Source organism: Vanacampus margaritifer, chromosome 18 (assembly GCF_051991255.1).
Source record: "Vanacampus margaritifer isolate UIUO_Vmar chromosome 18, RoL_Vmar_1.0, whole genome shotgun sequence".
Classification (NCBI taxonomy): domain Eukaryota; kingdom Metazoa; phylum Chordata; class Actinopteri; order Syngnathiformes; family Syngnathidae; genus Vanacampus; species Vanacampus margaritifer.
The window spans coordinates 6,849,352-6,868,719 of NC_135449.1; the positions used below are offsets into that span (position 1 = coordinate 6,849,352).

Consider the following 19,368-nt stretch of genomic DNA (forward strand, 5'->3'; position numbering starts at 1 on the left):
ATGCGAAGGTGCGCTTCATTTGTTTGCCCTGGCGTCCAAGTTGTTCATGTGAATGAAATTAAATACACAATATCAGTATTTTGTGGCCACAAATTAGTATTTTGTGCTCACAAATTAGTATTTTGTGCTCACTTTACATCTTTTCATGACCAAAACTTGCCTTTTGTGGCCACCACAATTGAGTATTTCATGTGCACAAAACAATTTGTTTAAAATTTATATTTTTGCATGCACATTATTTCATGGCCAAAATTTGCATATTAACTCATTCACTGCCATTGACGGCTCTAGACGTCAAAAATTCATTTGAACTATTTCTATTAGTTTAACATTTTTTTCCCACTTTTAACAAGAGTATGAAAACCTATAATTTTTTTATTGTACATTTAGAACAGATATAAAATTTGCGATTAATCGTGAGTTAACTGGTGAAGTCATTTGATTAATTACGATAAAAAAAATTAATCGCCTAACGCCCCTAATTTTTAATAATCTTTTCTCTTTTTTTAATTGCGTCAGGCGATTATTTTTTTTAAATTGTAATTAATTGCATGACTTCAATAGTTAACTCCCGATTAATCACAAATTTTATATCTGTTCTAAATGTACAATACGTTTTTTCTAGGTTTTCATACTCTTGTTAACAAAAGTGGGGGAAAAAACGTTGAACTAATAGAAATAGTTTCAATGAATTTTTGACGTCTATAACCGTCAATGGCAGTGAATGAGTTAAGGCCACAAATTAGTATTTGGTGCGCACACCGCATGTCATACCTGTAATTTTTTTATTTTGCATGCATTATTATACTTTTGCACTATGCAGCTCAGCCCATAAAAACAAAATGTGTTTTCCTCCTCAAGCCTCTTGCTGCAGTCCAAACCTGCGATCTGGACAAGGAGAACGATAAAGCGGAGGAAGAGGAGCGGGTCAAGGCGCTGATCCAGAGGAAGAAACTACTGCTGGACCTGGGCCTGGTCCAGCACATCCACCAGCTGTTGGAGCTGGGGGGCCGCGTCGCCGAGGCCCCCCGCCAGCAGGAGCCGCCGGCCGCCAGGAAGCATTTAACGGTGACTTTGTCGGCGAACGCCTCGCCAAATCGTTGACTAATCTTGGCTTTTCCTTGTAGATGAACGCTTTGACGCCGCTTACTGAAAAGGCCAAGGCGATGCCTTGTATTCTGTCAGCCAGGCAGGTATGTGAAGAGATCAAAACAGTAAATAAATAAAAGACATACCGTAGGCTACTATTCTGTGCATGTTTACACTCCTTCAGTCCCTGAAATATATTAATTCATACGTTTTTGTGCACGTTCACACACGCCTAGAAAGACCCTGAAACCTTAAAAAATAAATATTACAGGCTTTCATTTTTAAAAATCCGTTTTTTCAAAGTCTGTAGTAAAGGGCCTTAAGAAATGCATTTTTTCTAATATGTAGCGAGTTATTCATAATTACGCAATAATTGACAATATGTGTGTCCTTTTTTTCTTTTTTTTTAATAAAAGCTCCTGTGTTTGTTTTTTTGTTTTTTGTGTGTGTGTGTGTGTTTAAAATCAGATGTCAGGCCATAGGTGGCCCACGGGCCTTAGGTTCGTCGCAGTCTGCTTTTAAATGTGCCCATAAATCTGGGTTATAGCGCCACCTGTGGTTTGGGCGTAACCTTCAGCGTTTCCAAATGTTTTCCTTTATTTGAACGGAGGGTTTTCTGATCCCGGATGAGGGGGAGTATTTGTATTTCCAAAAATGTGGGCGTGCATGTGCAAGATTTATGCGATCAACTGAAGCGGAACTTTAAATTGATGTTTTCTTTTGAAGAAAATAATAATCCAGATGTTTCTTGGCTTGGATACTGTGTGTGTTTTCATGACTGATCCAACAACCACTATACCAAAAAAGAAAGAAAGAAAAAAAACACTTTTTTTTCTTTGCATTTCAGTTCAACCAAAATGAATAGTTTTTCAAATGTTAGCTTTAGTTGAGCTGTCACTTTTTAAGAATTACAAAACTCAAACGTTTTGGGGGATGTGGGATTTATTGTATTTTTATATTATTTAATTACAGTTTTGTTTTGTTTTTTCAAAGCATGGCAATATTGCAGAAAATGTGAAATGTTACCATACTTTCTATCTCATTTGTGTGGTCTCTAACACACCTGTATTTGAGTTCGATTATAACAAAAATGAAATGACATGTTTTCTGCCTTAATTATTTATTTTAATTGTATTTTATTTTTTTTGCTTTTTTTAATCTGCTCAGATTATACTGTACACTGTTACTTTTTTTGTGCTGTGTCTTTTAAGACAAATGAAAAAAAAATACTGCGATTAAGGTACCCTCATGTGGGCAAGGAGAGCCACAATATACTTCAGCTGTTTATTTTAGATTGAGCCGACTAAAAGTCAAAACATTCTTTATAGACATTATCGATTGGTCTGATTCCGATTCTGATTTCAAAGTGTGTTGCATTGTCCCCCAAGAACTCTCTGAGGCCTTCGAGAACCATCAGGAATTTTCAAGCTCCACTCGAGATAGAAGGCCGTCACAAAATAGAAGACAAAGGATGGAGCACGAGTGCTGGGAGGATTCCGCCAGGTATGAGGACCTGGACTTTTTTTAATTTCATGCTGCAGTGACGTCACGGGAAACTGCCAGCACTGTACATGATAGCCTATACTTGTGTTAAATAAATAATAGATTGTATTTATAACGCAATTTACAATTTGAAAAGAAATCTCAAAAGTGCACAATAAATAATGAAAGCAAAAATAAAATAAAAAATACTCTGATAAAAGTAATAGACTCTTTTCAAATAAAAGTAAATGAAAACAACGTAAAAAAAAAACAATGGTAGAAAAAGTGAACTCAAAATTTCAAGGCAACAACTTATCTAATTGTATTTATTTAATTTTTTAGAAAAAGTGAAAATACTGAAGTAACGAGTAGCCTATATATCTGTCTGTGTTCGTATTCCAGGCCCGCGCTTGCCAAACGTCAGGATCCCTGACCCCCTCGTACTGGGGGTCCCCAAAGGACGTCGCCCCTGCACGCAACGCGACCCCGCGGACCTGCAGGGCCTCCTGGTCACCTCCTCGCGCCCCCCTTTGCTCCGGAGACCTCGCCTCGCCCGATGCCCCCCCCAGCACGGCGAAGGACCCTAACGGGGCAAAAACTGTGAACGTGAAACAAAATCACTTTAAGGAGATTTTTATTTATTTTTATTGTTGCTTTTTGCGCCATTTTAAACACAAACAGACCTCCTCAGGGTATAAACGTCTCAGTGGGACTATGCGGAAATAAATACATATTTCATTTAAATGAATGTTGTCGTTTTTGCAGGAATTGGGCTTTAAATGGCCTTTGCAACAAAAAAATGAATGGACGTAAATGCCGTTTTATGAGGTTGTTTTTAATTCATGAAATCGTGCACGACAATAATACAAAATGTCATTTTATAGTTAAAGCAATTTCCCACTCGTGTATCATATTGCATGTTTTATTATTGTGACCTTTTTTTATTAAATGAAAATGCACGTGGTAGCATTTTGTCAGAGGCCATAAAACTTTATTACAACGTTTGTCGGTTGCTTTATTTACGCTCCGAAAAACAAAAACACCCCAAATTGCCCAAAACAACAGTACTCGTCATGTAGCGTTTTTTTTTTTGCTCAAAAATTAATTTTTGGATATAGTAAGAATAAAAATACGGCTGAATCGTTCAGTTTTAAACGAAATCAGTTATTGTTCCTGCATATTTTGACTTAATAATTTAAAATGAAACGAAAAAAATAAAATAAAGGATTTTTCCATGTGGGAAAATAAAATGTGCATGGAATATGGCGTAAAGATAACTAATTGCACTTGAATTTATAAAAATGTTGCATTTGCAAAAATGTTTTATTTCCTGTGAGGTTTTTTTTTTGGGAGGAAGGGCTTAAAACGAAAAGCGACACAAAGGTGGAATGTGTGTCAGGAATTTATGGTTTTATTGCGTGTGTAAATTCCGGAAATCCTCTTTCATGCCGGCCCACGGCTGGAAAAGACATTTGTCGCAAATTAGTTAGTCCAAAAATATTAACAATTATGAACAGAGGGAACTTAATCCAAACATAGAGGAAAAATATATACTTTTATGAAACTTTAAAAGGCTTGAAATTTAACTTAACTTAAACCTGGAACGAAAAAAAAACTCTTCTGCTTGTGACTGTTTAGTATTTAATAGGATTTAGGATTTTATTATATAAGCCTTTATACCGCTATTTGGACATTATTTTTTTCCCCAACATTAAACCTTCACGTTGATGGACGATTTCCTATCATCTCCTCTAGAAATGCTTAAATATAAAAGTGACGCTTCCATATCTTCTTCTACATTTGTATATTATTTCCGGGTTTGGAGGAGGCAAAATGGCGCACATTAAAGGGCTGCACTTTATGAAAATTTACAACTTTGCCGTTGCAAGTTTTACGACTGGGGCGGCTCGGGGATTGGCTGCTCGGGATCATGTGCGCGGCCACAATGACAACTTCTTGTTCCCCCAACAGCTCCGTGGTGCAGCTGCTCCTTATAGCCGCCGATTTTTTCCCCCCACCGTGCGTTAGTAGGACTAAAATGGACCAAACGTGGGAAGGATTTAGGCCCGAAAGTGGACTACGGGCTTCATACGATGGATACGCGAGGTGTCATGGCGGCCTGCGCAAGGTGGGATTCTACTGGACCTTAAGTGATGTGGGGCACACGTTGGCACTGAGGTAAGGAGCCCTGCATGTGTGTGTGTATATGTGTGTGGCCTTTTGCTTTGTTCAAAAAGCGGGATTGTGGTTAACGCGACCTGTGCACGCGCGGGCCGAAGAGCTGCAGGTGAGGCGAGCACGCGCAGGTCCATTTTGTTGATGAGGTTGTAGAATTAGCTCAGCTTTTCTTGTTAATTGTGGTCTCTTGCGTGTGTTGCGTTCAATAACAATTGAAAATATCAACACTGGAAGAGGTTTGTTGTTGACTGTGTTGTAGAAATGCTCTGAGATTTTATGGAGGGTTAAAATGTGGAATTGTAAAGTACAGATTATATTGAGTGAGGTCATTAAAGCTTCTTGAATCGTTAAAACAACAAAATATGGTACATGAATATGGAACATGAATATGGAACATTCTTGTCGTTCTGCAGTCGCCATCTTGGCGGCTGGGGCCTGACGTGAAATATTTGCTATTTCTTTAGCAAAAAATGTGTTATTGGCTTTAAAAAAAATTGCTGCATCGTTGTATTTTTTTTGTGTTGTGTTACTAAATATTCCACACGTCTCAGTGGATTTGCATTTCCGCTTTATGCACGATGAATTGAACTCTAAACGTCAAAATATTCATTTAAGGAAGAAATGGATGCTCATTGAAGCAAATGTTGTCCTCCAATCTGGCCTCATTGATCAGAGGGAAAGAATAACATCAAAACAATCATGTTGCCGCTAATGATGTCATCGATCGGCGTGTCGTGATTGGGATGATTTGGCGCGCTGAGTGATTGTTGATGCTGATGATTTGGGACGGAATTCGGGAGTTGGCTTCGTGATGATGACGAGACTCGCGCCAACGACGTCGTGTTTCCCTCCCTGCGTGCATGCACGCACTTGATTTGGAGGCACCCGGGACCCGGTGCGCGCAACAAGAGCCCCCCCAACGGGCGCAGCCGTGCACGCGCGGTCGCCGGTGATTGGCCAGAGGTGGATCAGATGGTGCGTTTCCCCTCTTGTGTTCAGTGGCACCTCACAACCCCCCCTCCTCTCAGCAAAAGGCAAATCTCCGATAAAGTAATGGCAAAAGCACTTGGACTATAAAAGACAACAAATCATTTTCCTCCGGAGTGCGCCCCGTTGTCCACCCAATGAGTTCCTATTTTGTCAACTCAACTTTCCCCGTGTCTCTGCCGGGAGGACAGGACTCTCTCCTGGGCCAGATCCCCCTCTACACGTCGGGATACAGCGACCCGCTGAGGCACTACTCCGGCGCGGCCGCCTATGGAGGCGCCGCCGCCGTGCAGGACAAGGTCTACCCGGCCTCTTACTACCAGCAGACGGCCATCTACGGGCGGGCCGCCGGCGGGGCTCCGTGCGACTTCACCCCGGCGGCGGGCTTCTATAAGGACGCCGAGGGCTCGTGCGCCTTCTCCGGCCGGGAAGAGGCGACTGCGCCGCCGTCGCTCTTTGGCGCTCAGGAGCACGCGCAGCGCAAAGGCGAGTGCGTGGTGGGGGAGCAGGGCGCGGGCATGAGCGTGGACGACAAGTCCTCCGCGCTCATCTACCCGTGGATGCAGAGGATGAACGCCTGCTCGGTCGGTGAGTGCACGGCGGCCGCGCACACGCACACGCTCCTTGTATACGCGCGTCTTTTGGTTTGTTTGCGTCGCCTTTGCGCATGCATGCATGCATGCGCGCACACGCACACGCACCGCGGCCTGCGAGGGGCAAACAAACCGTTGTCGTGACTACAAGACTAAAAAGTAAGGGGGGAGAAGTAGTAAAAGTAACTGGAAACGTGAACGCGTAAAAAAAAAAAACACTTGAAATTTGAACAATCACGTCCATCAACAGACATAGAATGTATGACGTCATTTTTTTTAAACATGCATGCAAAATCTTCTATTCTTTTAAAAAGGGAGAAATAGAATGAGAGTTCCTCTGAACTATAGTCTGTGTTTATAAAATCGATGCAGCATCACCAGGCATGCGCACTAACACACATTTGCCTGCATGTTGCAAATACACGTAGAAATTTTTAGATTTTATATAATTTTGCCTAAGTACATTTTATGTTACTAATTGTGAGATTATTATATTTTATTCAGCATGCCTGTTTTTTTTTTTTTATTGGGAAGAGTATAAAAGTAAATTTCCCTTGTGGATTAATAAAGTAAAACTGCTGCAAAGATAGCCCAATTTGCGTTAGTTTTAATCCAATAATTTTAGTATTGGGTTATTTTTAACCCACGATATTGGGTATACCTTTTTTTTTAGCCTTTGTTATGCTATCTATCTATCTATCTATCTATCTATCTATCTATCTATCTATCTATCTATCTATCTATCTATCTATCTATCTATCTATCCATCTATCTATCCATCTATCTATACATATATCTATCTATCCATCTATCTATCTATCTATCTATCTATCTATCCATTCAAAATTGTAAATTAACAAAATCCAACGCGCGTCAATGTAAATCTTGTTTTCTTTTTGGCATTACAAAAAAAGAAAAGCGTGACCCAATCGTGCGTGTGTGTGTGTGTGGGTGGGTGTATGCGTGTGTGTGCGTGTGTGTGTGTGTGTGTGTGTGCGTGTGTGTGTGTGCGTGCGTGTGCCCGCATGCAGGCCCGTTCGGCACCAGCGGTCGCAGGGGCCGCCAGACGTACACCCGCTACCAGACGCTGGAGCTGGAGAAGGAGTTCCACTTCAACCGCTACCTGACGCGCAGGCGCCGGATAGAGATCTCGCACGCGCTGTGCCTGACCGAGAGACAGATCAAAATCTGGTTCCAGAACCGCAGGATGAAGTGGAAGAAGGAGAACAAGCTGCTCAACCCGCCAAAGACGCCCGAGGAGGAGGAGGAGGAGCAGGCGGAGAAGAAGAGTTAAAAAAAAAAAAAGAAGGGACACTACGTGTACAAAATATGCTGTAGATATTATTCGTGTGTGGCGTGCTATCTTCTAGAGCTGCTTTTAGATTTCTCTGTGTGCTCTGTATTGATTTAGGGACTATGCAAACATGTACAGACATTTGTAGCGCTTTTTGGACCATGTCGTTCCTCGTATGTACGTCGTGTTGTAGGCCTCTACGTCTTGTGCGTGCACGTGTTGTACTTGTTCTTCCAGCTTGTACATAAAATGTCAGCATTATTATTATGATGTCATTATTTATTGCTGTAACGTGTTTGATGCAATATTTTGTTCAGGAAAATTGTACATAGAAAATAAAAGGACTTTTGATGTAAACAGAAAGCCTGCTTGGTGTTTTTTAATTATAAATATTAAATATGACACTATGAAAAACGAGAGTGAAGGTTAAAACAATGGCGGTAGAGGCTCAAAAGCGTCAAATCCGGATGACGGATTACTCCCGAGGCCCCGTGGCAAGCCGCGAGGCCGCTTCCCCATATGGCCGCGAGATGGCGCCCTCGCCCCGCGCGGCCGTTGCAGGGCGCGCGGCGGGGAGGCACCATTGACTGGAGCCTAACGACCATTATTTCGTCATCATTTGTAAGCGGCGAGCATGAATTACCTCTTGAAGTCATCAGTGAGGATTTACGACTGGTCAACAAAGGCACGTGATTCCCGAGCGCGCTCCCATATTTGGCGGCATACCTGGCAAAGTACAGTAGGGCTTCATTGCTTATAATTCATGATTGCGTCCATAAATCGTGCAAGCACACAAGGATTATAGCGACAAAGATCTACAAATCGAGGCTTTAAAAAAGCAAGCAAATGAGCTCGTACTTTGTAAACTCGTTCTCAGGGCGCTACCCAAATGGCTCCGACTATCAGTTACTAAATTATGGGACTAACGGCGCAGTGAGCGGCTCCTTCAGAGACCCTGGCACCATGCACTCCGGGTCCTTCGGCTACAACTACAATGGCATGGACCTAACCGTGAACCGAGCCAACAGCGGCGGAGGCGGTGGCGGAGGAGGGGGCGGCGGCGGTCACTTCCCGGCGGCGGTGCAACAGCAGCAGCAGCAGCAGCGGGAGGACACGCGGGGCTTCGGCTACCGCCAGTCGCCCAATTGCTCGCTGTCGTCCCCGGAATCGGTCCAGCCCGCGCCGCCGTCGTGCGCCACCGCCGGCCGGGACCCGCGGGAGGTGAAGAGCCCCTCCCCGGCGTGCGACCGGAGCGCGGCCAACAAAAGCGGCGGATTCACTGACATCGACGACCCCGCCGCCGCCGCCGCCACCACCACCGACACCGAGGATCGCGGTTCCGGCTCGGGCTCCGCTCAACGAGCGCAGGAGCCCAGCCTCGCCACCTCGTCCGCACCCGCCGCCAACGAGTGCCACGCGCCGCAGATCTTCCCCTGGATGAGGAAGCTGCACATCAGCCACGGTAAATTACCTAAATAATAACCTCGCAGGTGTTCTCCCGAGTAAAAAAAAAAAAAAAAAAAAAAACCTCTTTGCGCATTCTCGCAGATATGACCGGACCGGACGGCAAGCGGGCTCGGACCGCGTACACCCGCTACCAGACGCTGGAGCTGGAGAAGGAGTTCCACTTCAACCGCTACCTGACGCGGCGGAGGCGGATAGAGATCGCGCACGCGCTGTGTCTTTCCGAGAGACAGATCAAAATCTGGTTCCAGAACCGCAGGATGAAGTGGAAGAAGGACAATAAACTGAAGAGCATGAGCCTGGTGACGGGTGCCAGCGCCTTCCACAACTGAGCCGACCCCGCCGAACCACCTCCTCGCCCGGCCAACCTCCGCTGCCGCTGCTATATGGAGGTGAAAGCGTTCTAATAATAATAATAATAATGATGATGATGATGATAACAAAAATAAAACAGAAGAAAAAAAATACTTGTAACGCTCTGAAGCGCAGCACCTTGCAGCATGCTATTGTGATAGAAGACAAAAAAAAAGTATCCTGTGGTTCTTTTTAGTGGTAGCGTATAGGTGTCATGTCATATTGATGTAAATATTAATATTTGTCTTTCTCTCTTGGACGTGAGCTCTTTCTCGAAAAAAAAAAAAGTCGTCATGATAAGAAAAAATAAAGCTGCTGCCATTTGAATGTAAACATGGGCCCATTGAGAAGGCTCGGATTGTTTAGGTTGTCGCAATGTGTGTGTGTGTGTGTGTGTGCGTGCGTGCGCGTGTGCGCGCGCGTGAGCGTGTATGATGTCAACTTTTGTTTTCTTCTCGCCAACAAGCTTTTTGTATGTGAACTCATAGCGCTTGGAAATAAAAGTTTCTCTCTCACGCCTGACTTTTCCAACACTTTTTTTTTTTCCCGGCCCGTTGTTCTCGAAAATATGAAAAAAAAATCAAAGTTACTTACCTCGTGGTGCAAAAGACGCCTGCAGCGCGTGTTTCTATCGTCCCCAAAAGAGACCCCGAGATTGTCTTATAAGCGAGTACAAGTAAAAAATCCCTCTTTGCAAAGATTGTAAAGGCCCTATATGACATACAACAGTCGCCGGAAAGTCACGTGAGCTCCATAAAGTTGCTTTTATGGTTTTGGGGAGTAGACAATGTTCAATATAATTCACGCGGGCTTGAATGAGAGTGACGGCTTAACGGCGTGCAGGGGACCGAGCGCGCGCGGACGCTCATATATGTGGACTCCCAATGTTTCAATAAAAGTATCGAGAGGGCCTGCGTTTTTATTGCCTTTTAATCGCATCTAATTCCATTTCATGTTATACATCCTGCTTGCGTGCGCATTTTACGCATGAAGCTAAATAGCAATTATTTGACTTTTTAGTACACTGATACTCCCTTTTAAAAAAAAAAAACAATTTTCTGCAATGTGATTTTTTCCCCCACCGAGTGTAGAACTTGAGCAAGGTTATGCAGTGATTGATGCCCACCAAGCGAGTCACCGGGCGGCCAAAGGTGCTGCAAGGGCCGCGTTGTGAAAGACACGAGGCCTGTTTTGTGGTTCTCATTTTAAGATATAGAAAAGTTAAAAACGGAAGCATTTTGCACATTTTCATAACTATATTAAGTGGCAATTTGTGGCCATCCCCGTAACGACTATTGCATATTGATAGGGCTAATGTGGAGCCGGATGTCATGCATTATTCATGACGACGGGGATCATCCGGGGGTCAGGAGACGAAATGGAGGCTGACATGTTTTGCACTGTCACGTATATTTGGGCAATCACGTCCAGTATTAGCTGACAACGAAATTCATATGAACCCTATATAAACAGAATAAAAATGTGCAAAATAACTTTATCCCTCTCATCCAACTATTTTTTTTTAAGAACGCTAAGAAGTATCTAATCATTTGACCATCTCAATGCAATAATTAAAATAATAATAATCTAATTTTATCAAAGAGCCTCGATTTATTAATTCTCTTTTTGTTTTCATTATAGACGAGGAAACAAGTGAAATATGTGATTGCTGTTTGTTAATTGGTCAGAAACAAGAGGCAAGATTAGGTGCAATGAAGCCTTGCTGCCAGCAGAGGGCGCCTCAGACCGGCATGGAGGATGATGGATGTTTTTCTTTCCTTTTTTTTTTTTTTGGACTGCTCCGGGTTCTTATCTTCGCCAGCAAAAGGGGGAGGAAAGGTGGTGTGGGGGTCATGTAGGTTAGAGAAGCAGAGGCTTTCTTTTGTATTCACATTTGGATTGTTTTCTCATCAGAAAGACTAAAAACTTGTTGGTCAAAAATAATCCGATTATGGGGTCAGAAAGTGACTCAGAATGTTTTTTTTTTTTTTGACTCACCTGCTTCTGGAGTAAACACACTTGGAGTGTTTGACATGTTTTTGGAGATAACGACCCAGTAGAAACACACTTTACGTAGATTTAAATAGTCCTCTTCAGTGACAAAAGTAGGCTTCTTTGGATTCCTGTTTTGAAAAACAGACATTTTCTAAACATTGTGTGCCATAATGATAAATCATGTCACAAATTAGCATACTAGTTTTAAAATGCAAAATAGCAATTCAAAATTACAATGATTGAAAAATTGGACCAATTAGGAAAGAAACACGGTTTAAATTCAGATCTCTAAGATGTGTTTTGTGAGTTGAAAAACAAAAGAACACATTCACATTCTTTAAATGCTGTACAATTTAGAACTCTTAAAATTAAGATTAGTAAGAATTTATAAGCAGAAATGATAGGCTAAACCTGACAAGTAAATAAGATAAGATAGGATACACCTTAATTTATCCCACAGTGGAGAAATTCACAGCGTTTCCAGCAGCAATACACATCATCACACATTATATATAAATATGAATCCCCAAAAAATATATTTATTATAACATGTCAGTATAAGGAAGAATTTAAAAAAAAAGCACCAAAAAACTTCCCTCAAGACGTCATTGACCTTCAGTCAGGAAAATGATGACTCCAAACCATATTCCCATTTGGCACAAATTCTGGATTTGATTCAATAATTTGACCTTGGCATGTCTTGTTGGCTATGTTTCCTTATTCAAACTTCTCCACGTGAATCCCAAACACTGAATTAATTGATATTTCTTTTGAATGTATTTCAAGCATTTACAAGTCTATTCATAAAGATAATTTCACTTTTATATGTTTGGGTTTGGTACATTGCAAATGTCCCATATCACAGAGCGTTGCAATCAACTGGGAAACATCATCAGCGTGGAATCACAGATTTTAGAATTGCCTGCTGTACACTCACAGCAAACATTTTCACAACATGCTCCCTGAAGGAGGTAATTACATCGAATCAACTATTCATGAATATGTGTATTAAATAGAAGTTAAGTTTGCTTTGTATTCAATCCTGTCTGGTTCGCACAAGTAGTTCTTGTAAGCACGCATCTGATGACATGAATAAGATTCAAATGAAAGTGTTTATGATAAACGGTGATAAAAAAAATCTGTTTTTAACTTTTTGAAATGACTGTACTGTGCAGTAATGTGATTTGCTTGGTGCGCTGTCCCTTTAAGACTGAGACTCAGAGGGGTATTAAGCTAACAGCTAGCTAGCTGAGCCCCATTTTCACAAGAATAAAATATTGTGTCAAATATGTATTATTTAATTCAAATAATCATTCATTAAGATTCAAAATACTATTCTAACATAACATCTTAAGTATTTGTGGACTTGTTGCTGTTTAGATATTCCGAATATCAAAAAGTAGCCTACACGATGTAGCTCAGTGGTTCTCAACGAGTGGCACAGGCTCCCTCTAGCGGTACGTGAAATAATTACTGAAGCATACTGCAGTGTTAAACTTTTTTTTTCTTAATCCTTAATGTTGACGTAATGACGTTCATTATTAATCTTCATGAACGGTTTAATTTTCAAATCGTTAGGTAATTTCCATAGGTTTCCTATACTACTGTAAAGTGCAGTTCAAACTCAGTGCGGTTTACAAGAATATTAAACTTTTGAGGCTTGGGCCTTGTTATATCCCACTGTTGCTCATTATGGCACTTTGACGTGAAAAGTTTGAGAAGTAGGCCTAATATAATCACATAGCGATATTTTTGTTATAGTACATTTGAACTTTTCCGAGTTGCGTGCGCTTGATTGGCTCTCCTGGATGGCAGCTTGCCTCCCGAGTGTTCCATGAGTGCAGAAGATGGCGTGTGTAAAAGTTGCCTTGAATGAGGCCATTGTTCTCCGCATCATTTGTCACCTCCTCCATTCACGTCTGCACTCCACACGAGCAGTTGGAGTGTGCAGGGGACACTAATAGCCAGCCCGGACTGCCTCTGCACTGTATGGATTACGTGCGTGCATGTGTTTTGCAATAGTTTGCGAGGGAATGAGATCAACAAAATAATAGAAGCATGGCTATTCAAAAAATTTGCATTTTGATTTTTGTAATGGTGGAATTGATTAATACAGCTATTGTATTGGATGTTATTGCACTGTTAAAAAAAAACACAACTTGCATTTTACGGGGGGAGGAGGGATGATACAGTAATTTAAATTAGAACACCTTTAAATTGCATTTATGGCAACAATGTTACACTCAAAACCAACTTAATTTTAATTATATAAAAACTACGGTTTTATTAAAAAAAATAAAAAAATAAAACTACTTTTCTATGCTATCATTTTCATAACGTTATTTATTTTTTCCACACATTACAAATGTTTATGGTTTGTTTGTTTACTTATGAGTGTGGTCTCAAATCAGATGGCCTGAGAGCAATACATCTAATCACGTGACTCCTGGAAGTGCTTGGAGGGCGCCTGTTCATTATGTGACGTCATACGAAAGCGTTTTGTGTTCACTGCCATTGGAATGCAAATCTGTCGGTTTGTTTGTTTGTTGTTTTTACATGACAATTTAATTATTATTGGTCACACCTCAGAGATGAAAGAGACTCGTTGGTGTCAATTAGTTAAAAATTACCTCGACCGGCCTATCACATCCATCGACAAGCACAGCGTGAAGACGAGATCAAAAGTGCTCCAAATCGATGATTACGTCACTAAAGTGCGTCCACGCCTCCTTTCATCTTCCATCTGTGTATGTCAGGAAGTGTTCTCATTATTTTTTATTATTATTGTTGGACAAATATGGTTCACGCGCAAATGGAGCAGAGTTATGAGGTCAACGCTACAATATAATATAAAAATATAACGATTTTGAGAGCAATGAGGATAACCCAGTGCAGGTTATCCTTATCTAAAGCCACTTAAATAGCAAAAGAGTCCATCTCGATGGCTCTGGGTGCTGTTTAATTTCCACAAAGAGGCCATTGGGCGTTCATAACAATAAGAAAAAGCCCCGTCTTATCATTGTTATCACGGGGTACATTAGCGCGCTCGCATACATGATGGCCACAAACGTTTTGTCTCTCCTTCTTCGCTTCTCGTCACACATGCACGCGCAACACTCACGCGCAGACAGACAGAGCGCAGGGTGCTTGTGTGAAGAGGCTGCACAAACACTGTCCACTCCGTCTGCATGCACTCAAACATCCACAAATGCTGCATTCAGACTCGGCCAGCAGCGGGATTATTTCATGGGTTTTATCTTAAAACAAAAAAAATAATAATAATCATAAGAGAAGTGTAAACGGTGAGGAGGAGAGGCGTCGTTGTTTTGTGCGCGCGCGCGCACGCGGGGATGAATGGAGCTTTCCGAGGTAAGGCGGCCGCATGCAGACGCGCTGATGTGTCTTTATGATTTACGAGCCTGACTCGAGGCTGCTCGGTTCAAGCAGAGTTCATAAAGCTGCATGCCTCCACACTTCTTCTTCTCCTCTTTTTGCTGCTGCCTCACCTCATTAAGAAGACACTGGCGATGCATGCAAACATGTTTACATTTTTTTTTTCCACGTTAAACAAAAGCTGCGGCGCACAATGGAGTCTTGCTGAAGGTTATCATCTCGATAAATATAGCACATTATTATCATTCTGTTAAAAATGCTATTGGTAATATTTTAAAGGTACATTATAGAAATTATGGCAAAATGATTTGATGTTCTTGATTTATTTATTTTTGTATCGTCAAGCGTTTTTGAGACTAAAAGAACGGTTTGCACTAAAGATCCACTTGAAATTATTATTACATTTATTTCACAGAGACAAAGCACATTGATAAACATTGCTGTAAATGCGGCAAAGGGCGATTGTATGTTTTATTAAAATAAAAAAGTAATTCTTCCACAAAAAAAAGAAAATAACCATAATATCTGATTTAACCTTTGTAAAACATTAGAACAATAACAAAAAGAAAACTGAATATTGAAAAAATAATATTTGCCTTTTACAAAATAAGCCTGCAAATGTGATGTTTAAATTGTATTCCAGTGGGTCACATAAAAAATAAACATTTAAGAATATTTTAGATATTTTAAAACGAGCATGTTACAAAGAAAGCACACACCCTTAAGACTGCCGGGTTGAAAATAACCAAGTTTAGTGTTAAACCCAATCTCTTTTTTGGGTAATTTATTTATTTATTTATTTTTGTATTTACTTATTTATTTATTTATTTATTAATCGAGTAGGCTTGGAATAAGTACAATGCTAAATGAATAAATACATTGAAATTACAATAAAATAAATAATTGGGTTATGTTTGGAGTATCTTTTTTTCCGGACAAAAATTCTTATTTCCATACATTAACGAGAGAATTCTCTTGCCTTGCTGACAGAGTTTTTGTCTGGAAAAAAATAAGCTCCAAACTTAGTAAAAAAAAAAAAATAGACAAGATGATATCTTTAAAGGTTATAAACCAAATTAGAGTTGGAGGGTGGTTTTTCACCCTTATTGTGTTATTTTTTATTTTTAAAAAAGTGATTAGACTTGGAATAAGTACAATTTTAAATAACCTCAATGGGTTGTTTTAATCCTTGTTGGGTTATTTTAAAACCCAATTAGGGTTGGAAAAATATATATTTTTGATAACCTGAACAGATTTTTAAAACCCATGTTGGGTTATGTTTTTAACCCAATTAGGTTTGGAAAAAGTAAAATTTTAAACAACCCATATTGTGTTGTTGTTGTTTTTAAACCTATATTGAGAACCTGTTGTTTTTGTTGTTGTTATAACAACCCAAATTACTTTATTTTTTAAACCACATTGGGTTCTTTTTAACGGTCAGTTTTAAAGTTGTAAACGCAAACTTGTGTCCCAGCCTGTATTAATATTGTGCAGCTTGGTTTCGGGCTATTCATGTCAGCACGCTATTGAGTTGATAAGATGGATCATTCGGTCTCCTCCCTGATTCTGCCTTCTTTCAGGCTCTCTGCAAAGCTGCCATGTGACAGTTTGGCTGCCGGAGCCGCGTCACAAGGTCAAAAGGGCCTCGCCGTTTGCGTATCATGGAGAGCAGCCAGCAGCAAAGACAGAAGCACAAGCAGCAGCAGCAGCAGCACGAGCAGCAGAGCTTCTCGCTGCGTGGTGCGTTTGAGTGCAGCAAGCAGTCAGTAGAGCAAAGGTTCGGTGCGAGTAAAAGCATTTTCCCCTGGATGAAAGAGTCCAGACAGGCCAAGCACAAACTCGACTCGAGACTTACAGGTTTGTAACGTCACAGTTTGGTTATTAAAATCGAGAACATTCGCAACAAACTTTTTAATTGGAACTGTTTTAGGCGAAAAAGGGGACATGAACAATATAAAATGTTTATTTTTTTTTTAAATGTCATTGTCGTATACATGCAGTGTAACATGATCAATCCATGCAATAGTTTAGTACAAGTCAAATAATACAAGTAGCCTAGCACAAAAAAAAATCACCACTAAGATCAATCAATACAAAATTTACTGCAAGTCTAATACAATAATAATCATAATGTAAAAAAAAAAAACTATAACAGGCTACATGAAAAATAAATACATTCATATACATGAAAAATATATCAAAATATAGCACACCATTTCAGTAAAGTCAACTCAACTTTATTTAGAGCACTTGATACAAAAAAAGGGTTGTACATCAAAATCAGGCATGTAAAAACAAAGACAGCTTAAAAATAAATTAATAACATAAAAACAGCCAACACAATAAAACAGAAAAAAACAAAACACACAATAAAACACTAAAACAATCCCGAGTCTCAAGCTGAGTCGAAGAATAAAAATGTGTTTTTCAACAATAAACAACAAGAACAACAAAGCTATAAACGCGTCTTGGGGGGAAAAAAATGTGTGATATAGCCTAATTGTAACTAATGGTCTTGTTCGCACTGTTTTGGTGTGTCAGACTGCGTCACCAGCACCGCCACCGACTCCCCGAGCTCCAGCACGCCGGCCTGCAAGCGCACTCGCACCGCGTACACCAGCTCGCAGCTGGTAGAGCTGGAGAAGGAGTTCCACTTCAGCCGCTATCTGTGCAGGCCGCGTCGGCTGGAGATGGCCGGCCTGCTCAACCTGCAGGAGCGCCAGATCAAGATCTGGTTCCAGAACCGCCGCATGAAGCAGAAGAAGGACGAGAGGCTGCTTCATGCCTCCGCCTCGCCTCCTTCACCCGGCTCGTCCCCGTCGGCCCCGGGCAGTCCCACTTTGTCCAGCCTGGGCTACGTGCACTTGGGCGGGGACTACCAGCAGACCCCGATTCGGCCCCAGGACCCGCAGCAGTGGTCCGAGTATCCCCAGAGCGCCACGTCTGATGCGAGCCTATACGACACTGCGCACGCGCAAAACCCAAACGAGGATTTTCATTCATCTTATTTGTCCCCGAACTCGTACATCCCTCATGACAGAATCATGCGCGCTCCAAAACTCACGCATTTGTAATTGTACGTCCATATACATGCATGCACTTTTTATATTATTGTAGCAGCATTAGACTTTTGTTCTTCTAACGCAGCACTCTAAAAAAAAAAAAAACAATTGGGTCAGAAAAATAACTTTTTTTGTCAAGAATGCACCAACCCAACTTTTTGAGTTATTTAACCCAAAAAGCTGAGTCAAACTATAATAATCCATAACCCAATTTGTGAGTTGTTTATGGACTATTCATTTGACCCAACATTTCGAGTTAATTGAATAACCCAATTGGTCAATAGGCCAACTTTTGATTTATTTAACCCAAAGAACTGGGTCAAATTAAATTAATAACCCACCAAATAACCCAAATATTTGGGTTGTTTTGTGGGTTATTTATTTATAACCCAAATGTTTGGGTTGTTTTGTGGGTTAATCATTTGACCATACTTTTTGGGTTAGTTGAATAGCCCAATTGAATTTAGTCAAAAAAAGGAACCCAACTTGTTGAAGTAATTAACTCAAAAAGTTGAGTCAAATTAAAGGAATAACTCACAAAGTTGTTTTGTGACTTGTTCATTTGACCCAATTTCTTGGGTTAATTGAATAGCCCAATTGAATTGAGTCAAAAATGAACCAACCAAATTAAATTAATAACCCACAAAGCAACCCAACCAATGACCCAATTCGTGCTATATATATCTTTAACCCAATAGCTTTTAGAGTGAGAGGTGTAAAACTGATTTTTGTAAGTTGTTCCTCTCAAAGGGCCACGACATTCACACTCATCACATCAAGAATTCAAGGAAAACTCCCTGCTCGCAATATCTGAAGTTCTTGAAAGTGAACATAATTGCAATTTTGCTACAAATTTCAGCAATAAATAGATGCATGATTGACATTAGTGGACCACAAAATCATTTGGTGGGGCTTGAATTTGACACGTGTGATCTAATGCATGCTCAAAATATGATAAAAGAATAGCCCAGGGAAAGAATCACCAGTTCAGTTGTATTTAACTTTTTAGTGGTGCTACACCCGTGTGGGGATTTGTGCAGCCCCAATTAAGGCCATCCAGAATTGTATTGGATATTCCATAATATTAATTAATACATTTTTCAGCCCCACCACATATTGGTCAAGCCCTCCTTTAAGAAAAAAACAACAACTATATGCAGCATTGCCCGGTAACATGCATTTCATTTGTAATTTATTTTGGTACAATTTGTATTTAAATTACGCATTGTAGATTGATTTTAATTGAGTCATTAAGTGTAATTTATGAAGCACCGTGTCAATGTTCAAAACTGCATAATGTTACATGATAAAATAAAATAGGAACACAACACTTGGAACTACTACGCTATACTATCACATGTTGAACATGATGATTGTGAAGTTAAACTTTTTTTAGTGCATTTATTTGGATTTATTTACTCTAATGTAACCCCACATTCTCAGTTAATTCCGAGGCCCTAAATTTAAGTCATCCTGT

General features: G+C 40.6%; 3 protein-coding genes and 1 pseudogene across 9 annotated transcripts in view; all 4 read left to right on the forward strand.

Annotated features, from left to right (window-relative positions):
- Window positions 1-3,538, forward strand: part of ttll6 (tubulin tyrosine ligase-like family, member 6) — a 15,833-nt gene extending 12,295 nt beyond the window's left edge. For all 7 annotated transcript variants that reach the window (XM_077550709.1, XM_077550707.1, XM_077550706.1 and 4 more), the window contains 4 exons: window positions 862-1,068; window positions 1,128-1,193; window positions 2,478-2,592; window positions 2,974-3,538. In XM_077550709.1, coding sequence (XP_077406835.1) covers window positions 862-1,068; window positions 1,128-1,193; window positions 2,478-2,592; window positions 2,974-3,158 — 573 coding nt within the window. In that variant the 3' untranslated portion in view covers window positions 3,159-3,538. The remainder of the gene's footprint in view (window positions 1-861; window positions 1,069-1,127; window positions 1,194-2,477; window positions 2,593-2,973) is intronic.
- A 2,335-nt stretch (window positions 3,539-5,873) lies between these two features.
- On the forward strand, window positions 5,874-7,929 carry hoxb6b (homeobox B6b). The gene is made up of 2 exons (XM_077550840.1): window positions 5,874-6,324; window positions 7,361-7,929. The coding sequence occupies exons 1-2, from the start codon at window positions 5,874-5,876 to the stop codon at window positions 7,621-7,623; spliced, it is 714 nt and encodes a 237-aa protein (XP_077406966.1). The 3' UTR covers window positions 7,624-7,929.
- Window positions 7,930-8,367: 438 nt separating this feature from the next.
- hoxb5b (homeobox B5b) lies at window positions 8,368-9,519 on the forward strand. The gene is made up of 2 exons (XM_077550837.1): window positions 8,368-9,085; window positions 9,172-9,519. The coding sequence occupies exons 1-2, from the start codon at window positions 8,470-8,472 to the stop codon at window positions 9,417-9,419; spliced, it is 864 nt and encodes a 287-aa protein (XP_077406963.1). The 5' UTR covers window positions 8,368-8,469; the 3' UTR covers window positions 9,420-9,519.
- A 6,971-nt stretch (window positions 9,520-16,490) lies between these two features.
- LOC144038783 (homeobox protein Hox-A3a-like) lies at window positions 16,491-17,903 on the forward strand (annotated as a pseudogene).
- The last annotated feature ends 1,465 nt before the right edge of the window (window positions 17,904-19,368 follow it).

Bases quoted from the DNA above. Each gene is read 5' to 3' on its own strand.
- hoxb6b (XM_077550840.1), top strand. From the start codon at position 5,874: ATGAGTTCCTATTTTGTCAACTCAACTTTCCCCGTGTCTCTGCCGGGA. The intron at 6,325-7,360 runs GTGAGTGCACGG...GCCCGCATGCAG, and splicing joins GATGAACGCCTGCTCGGTCG to GCCCGTTCGGCACCAGCGGT.
- hoxb5b (XM_077550837.1), top strand. From the start codon at position 8,470: ATGAGCTCGTACTTTGTAAACTCGTTCTCAGGGCGCTACCCAAATGGC. The intron at 9,086-9,171 runs GTAAATTACCTA...GCATTCTCGCAG, and splicing joins GAAGCTGCACATCAGCCACG to ATATGACCGGACCGGACGGC.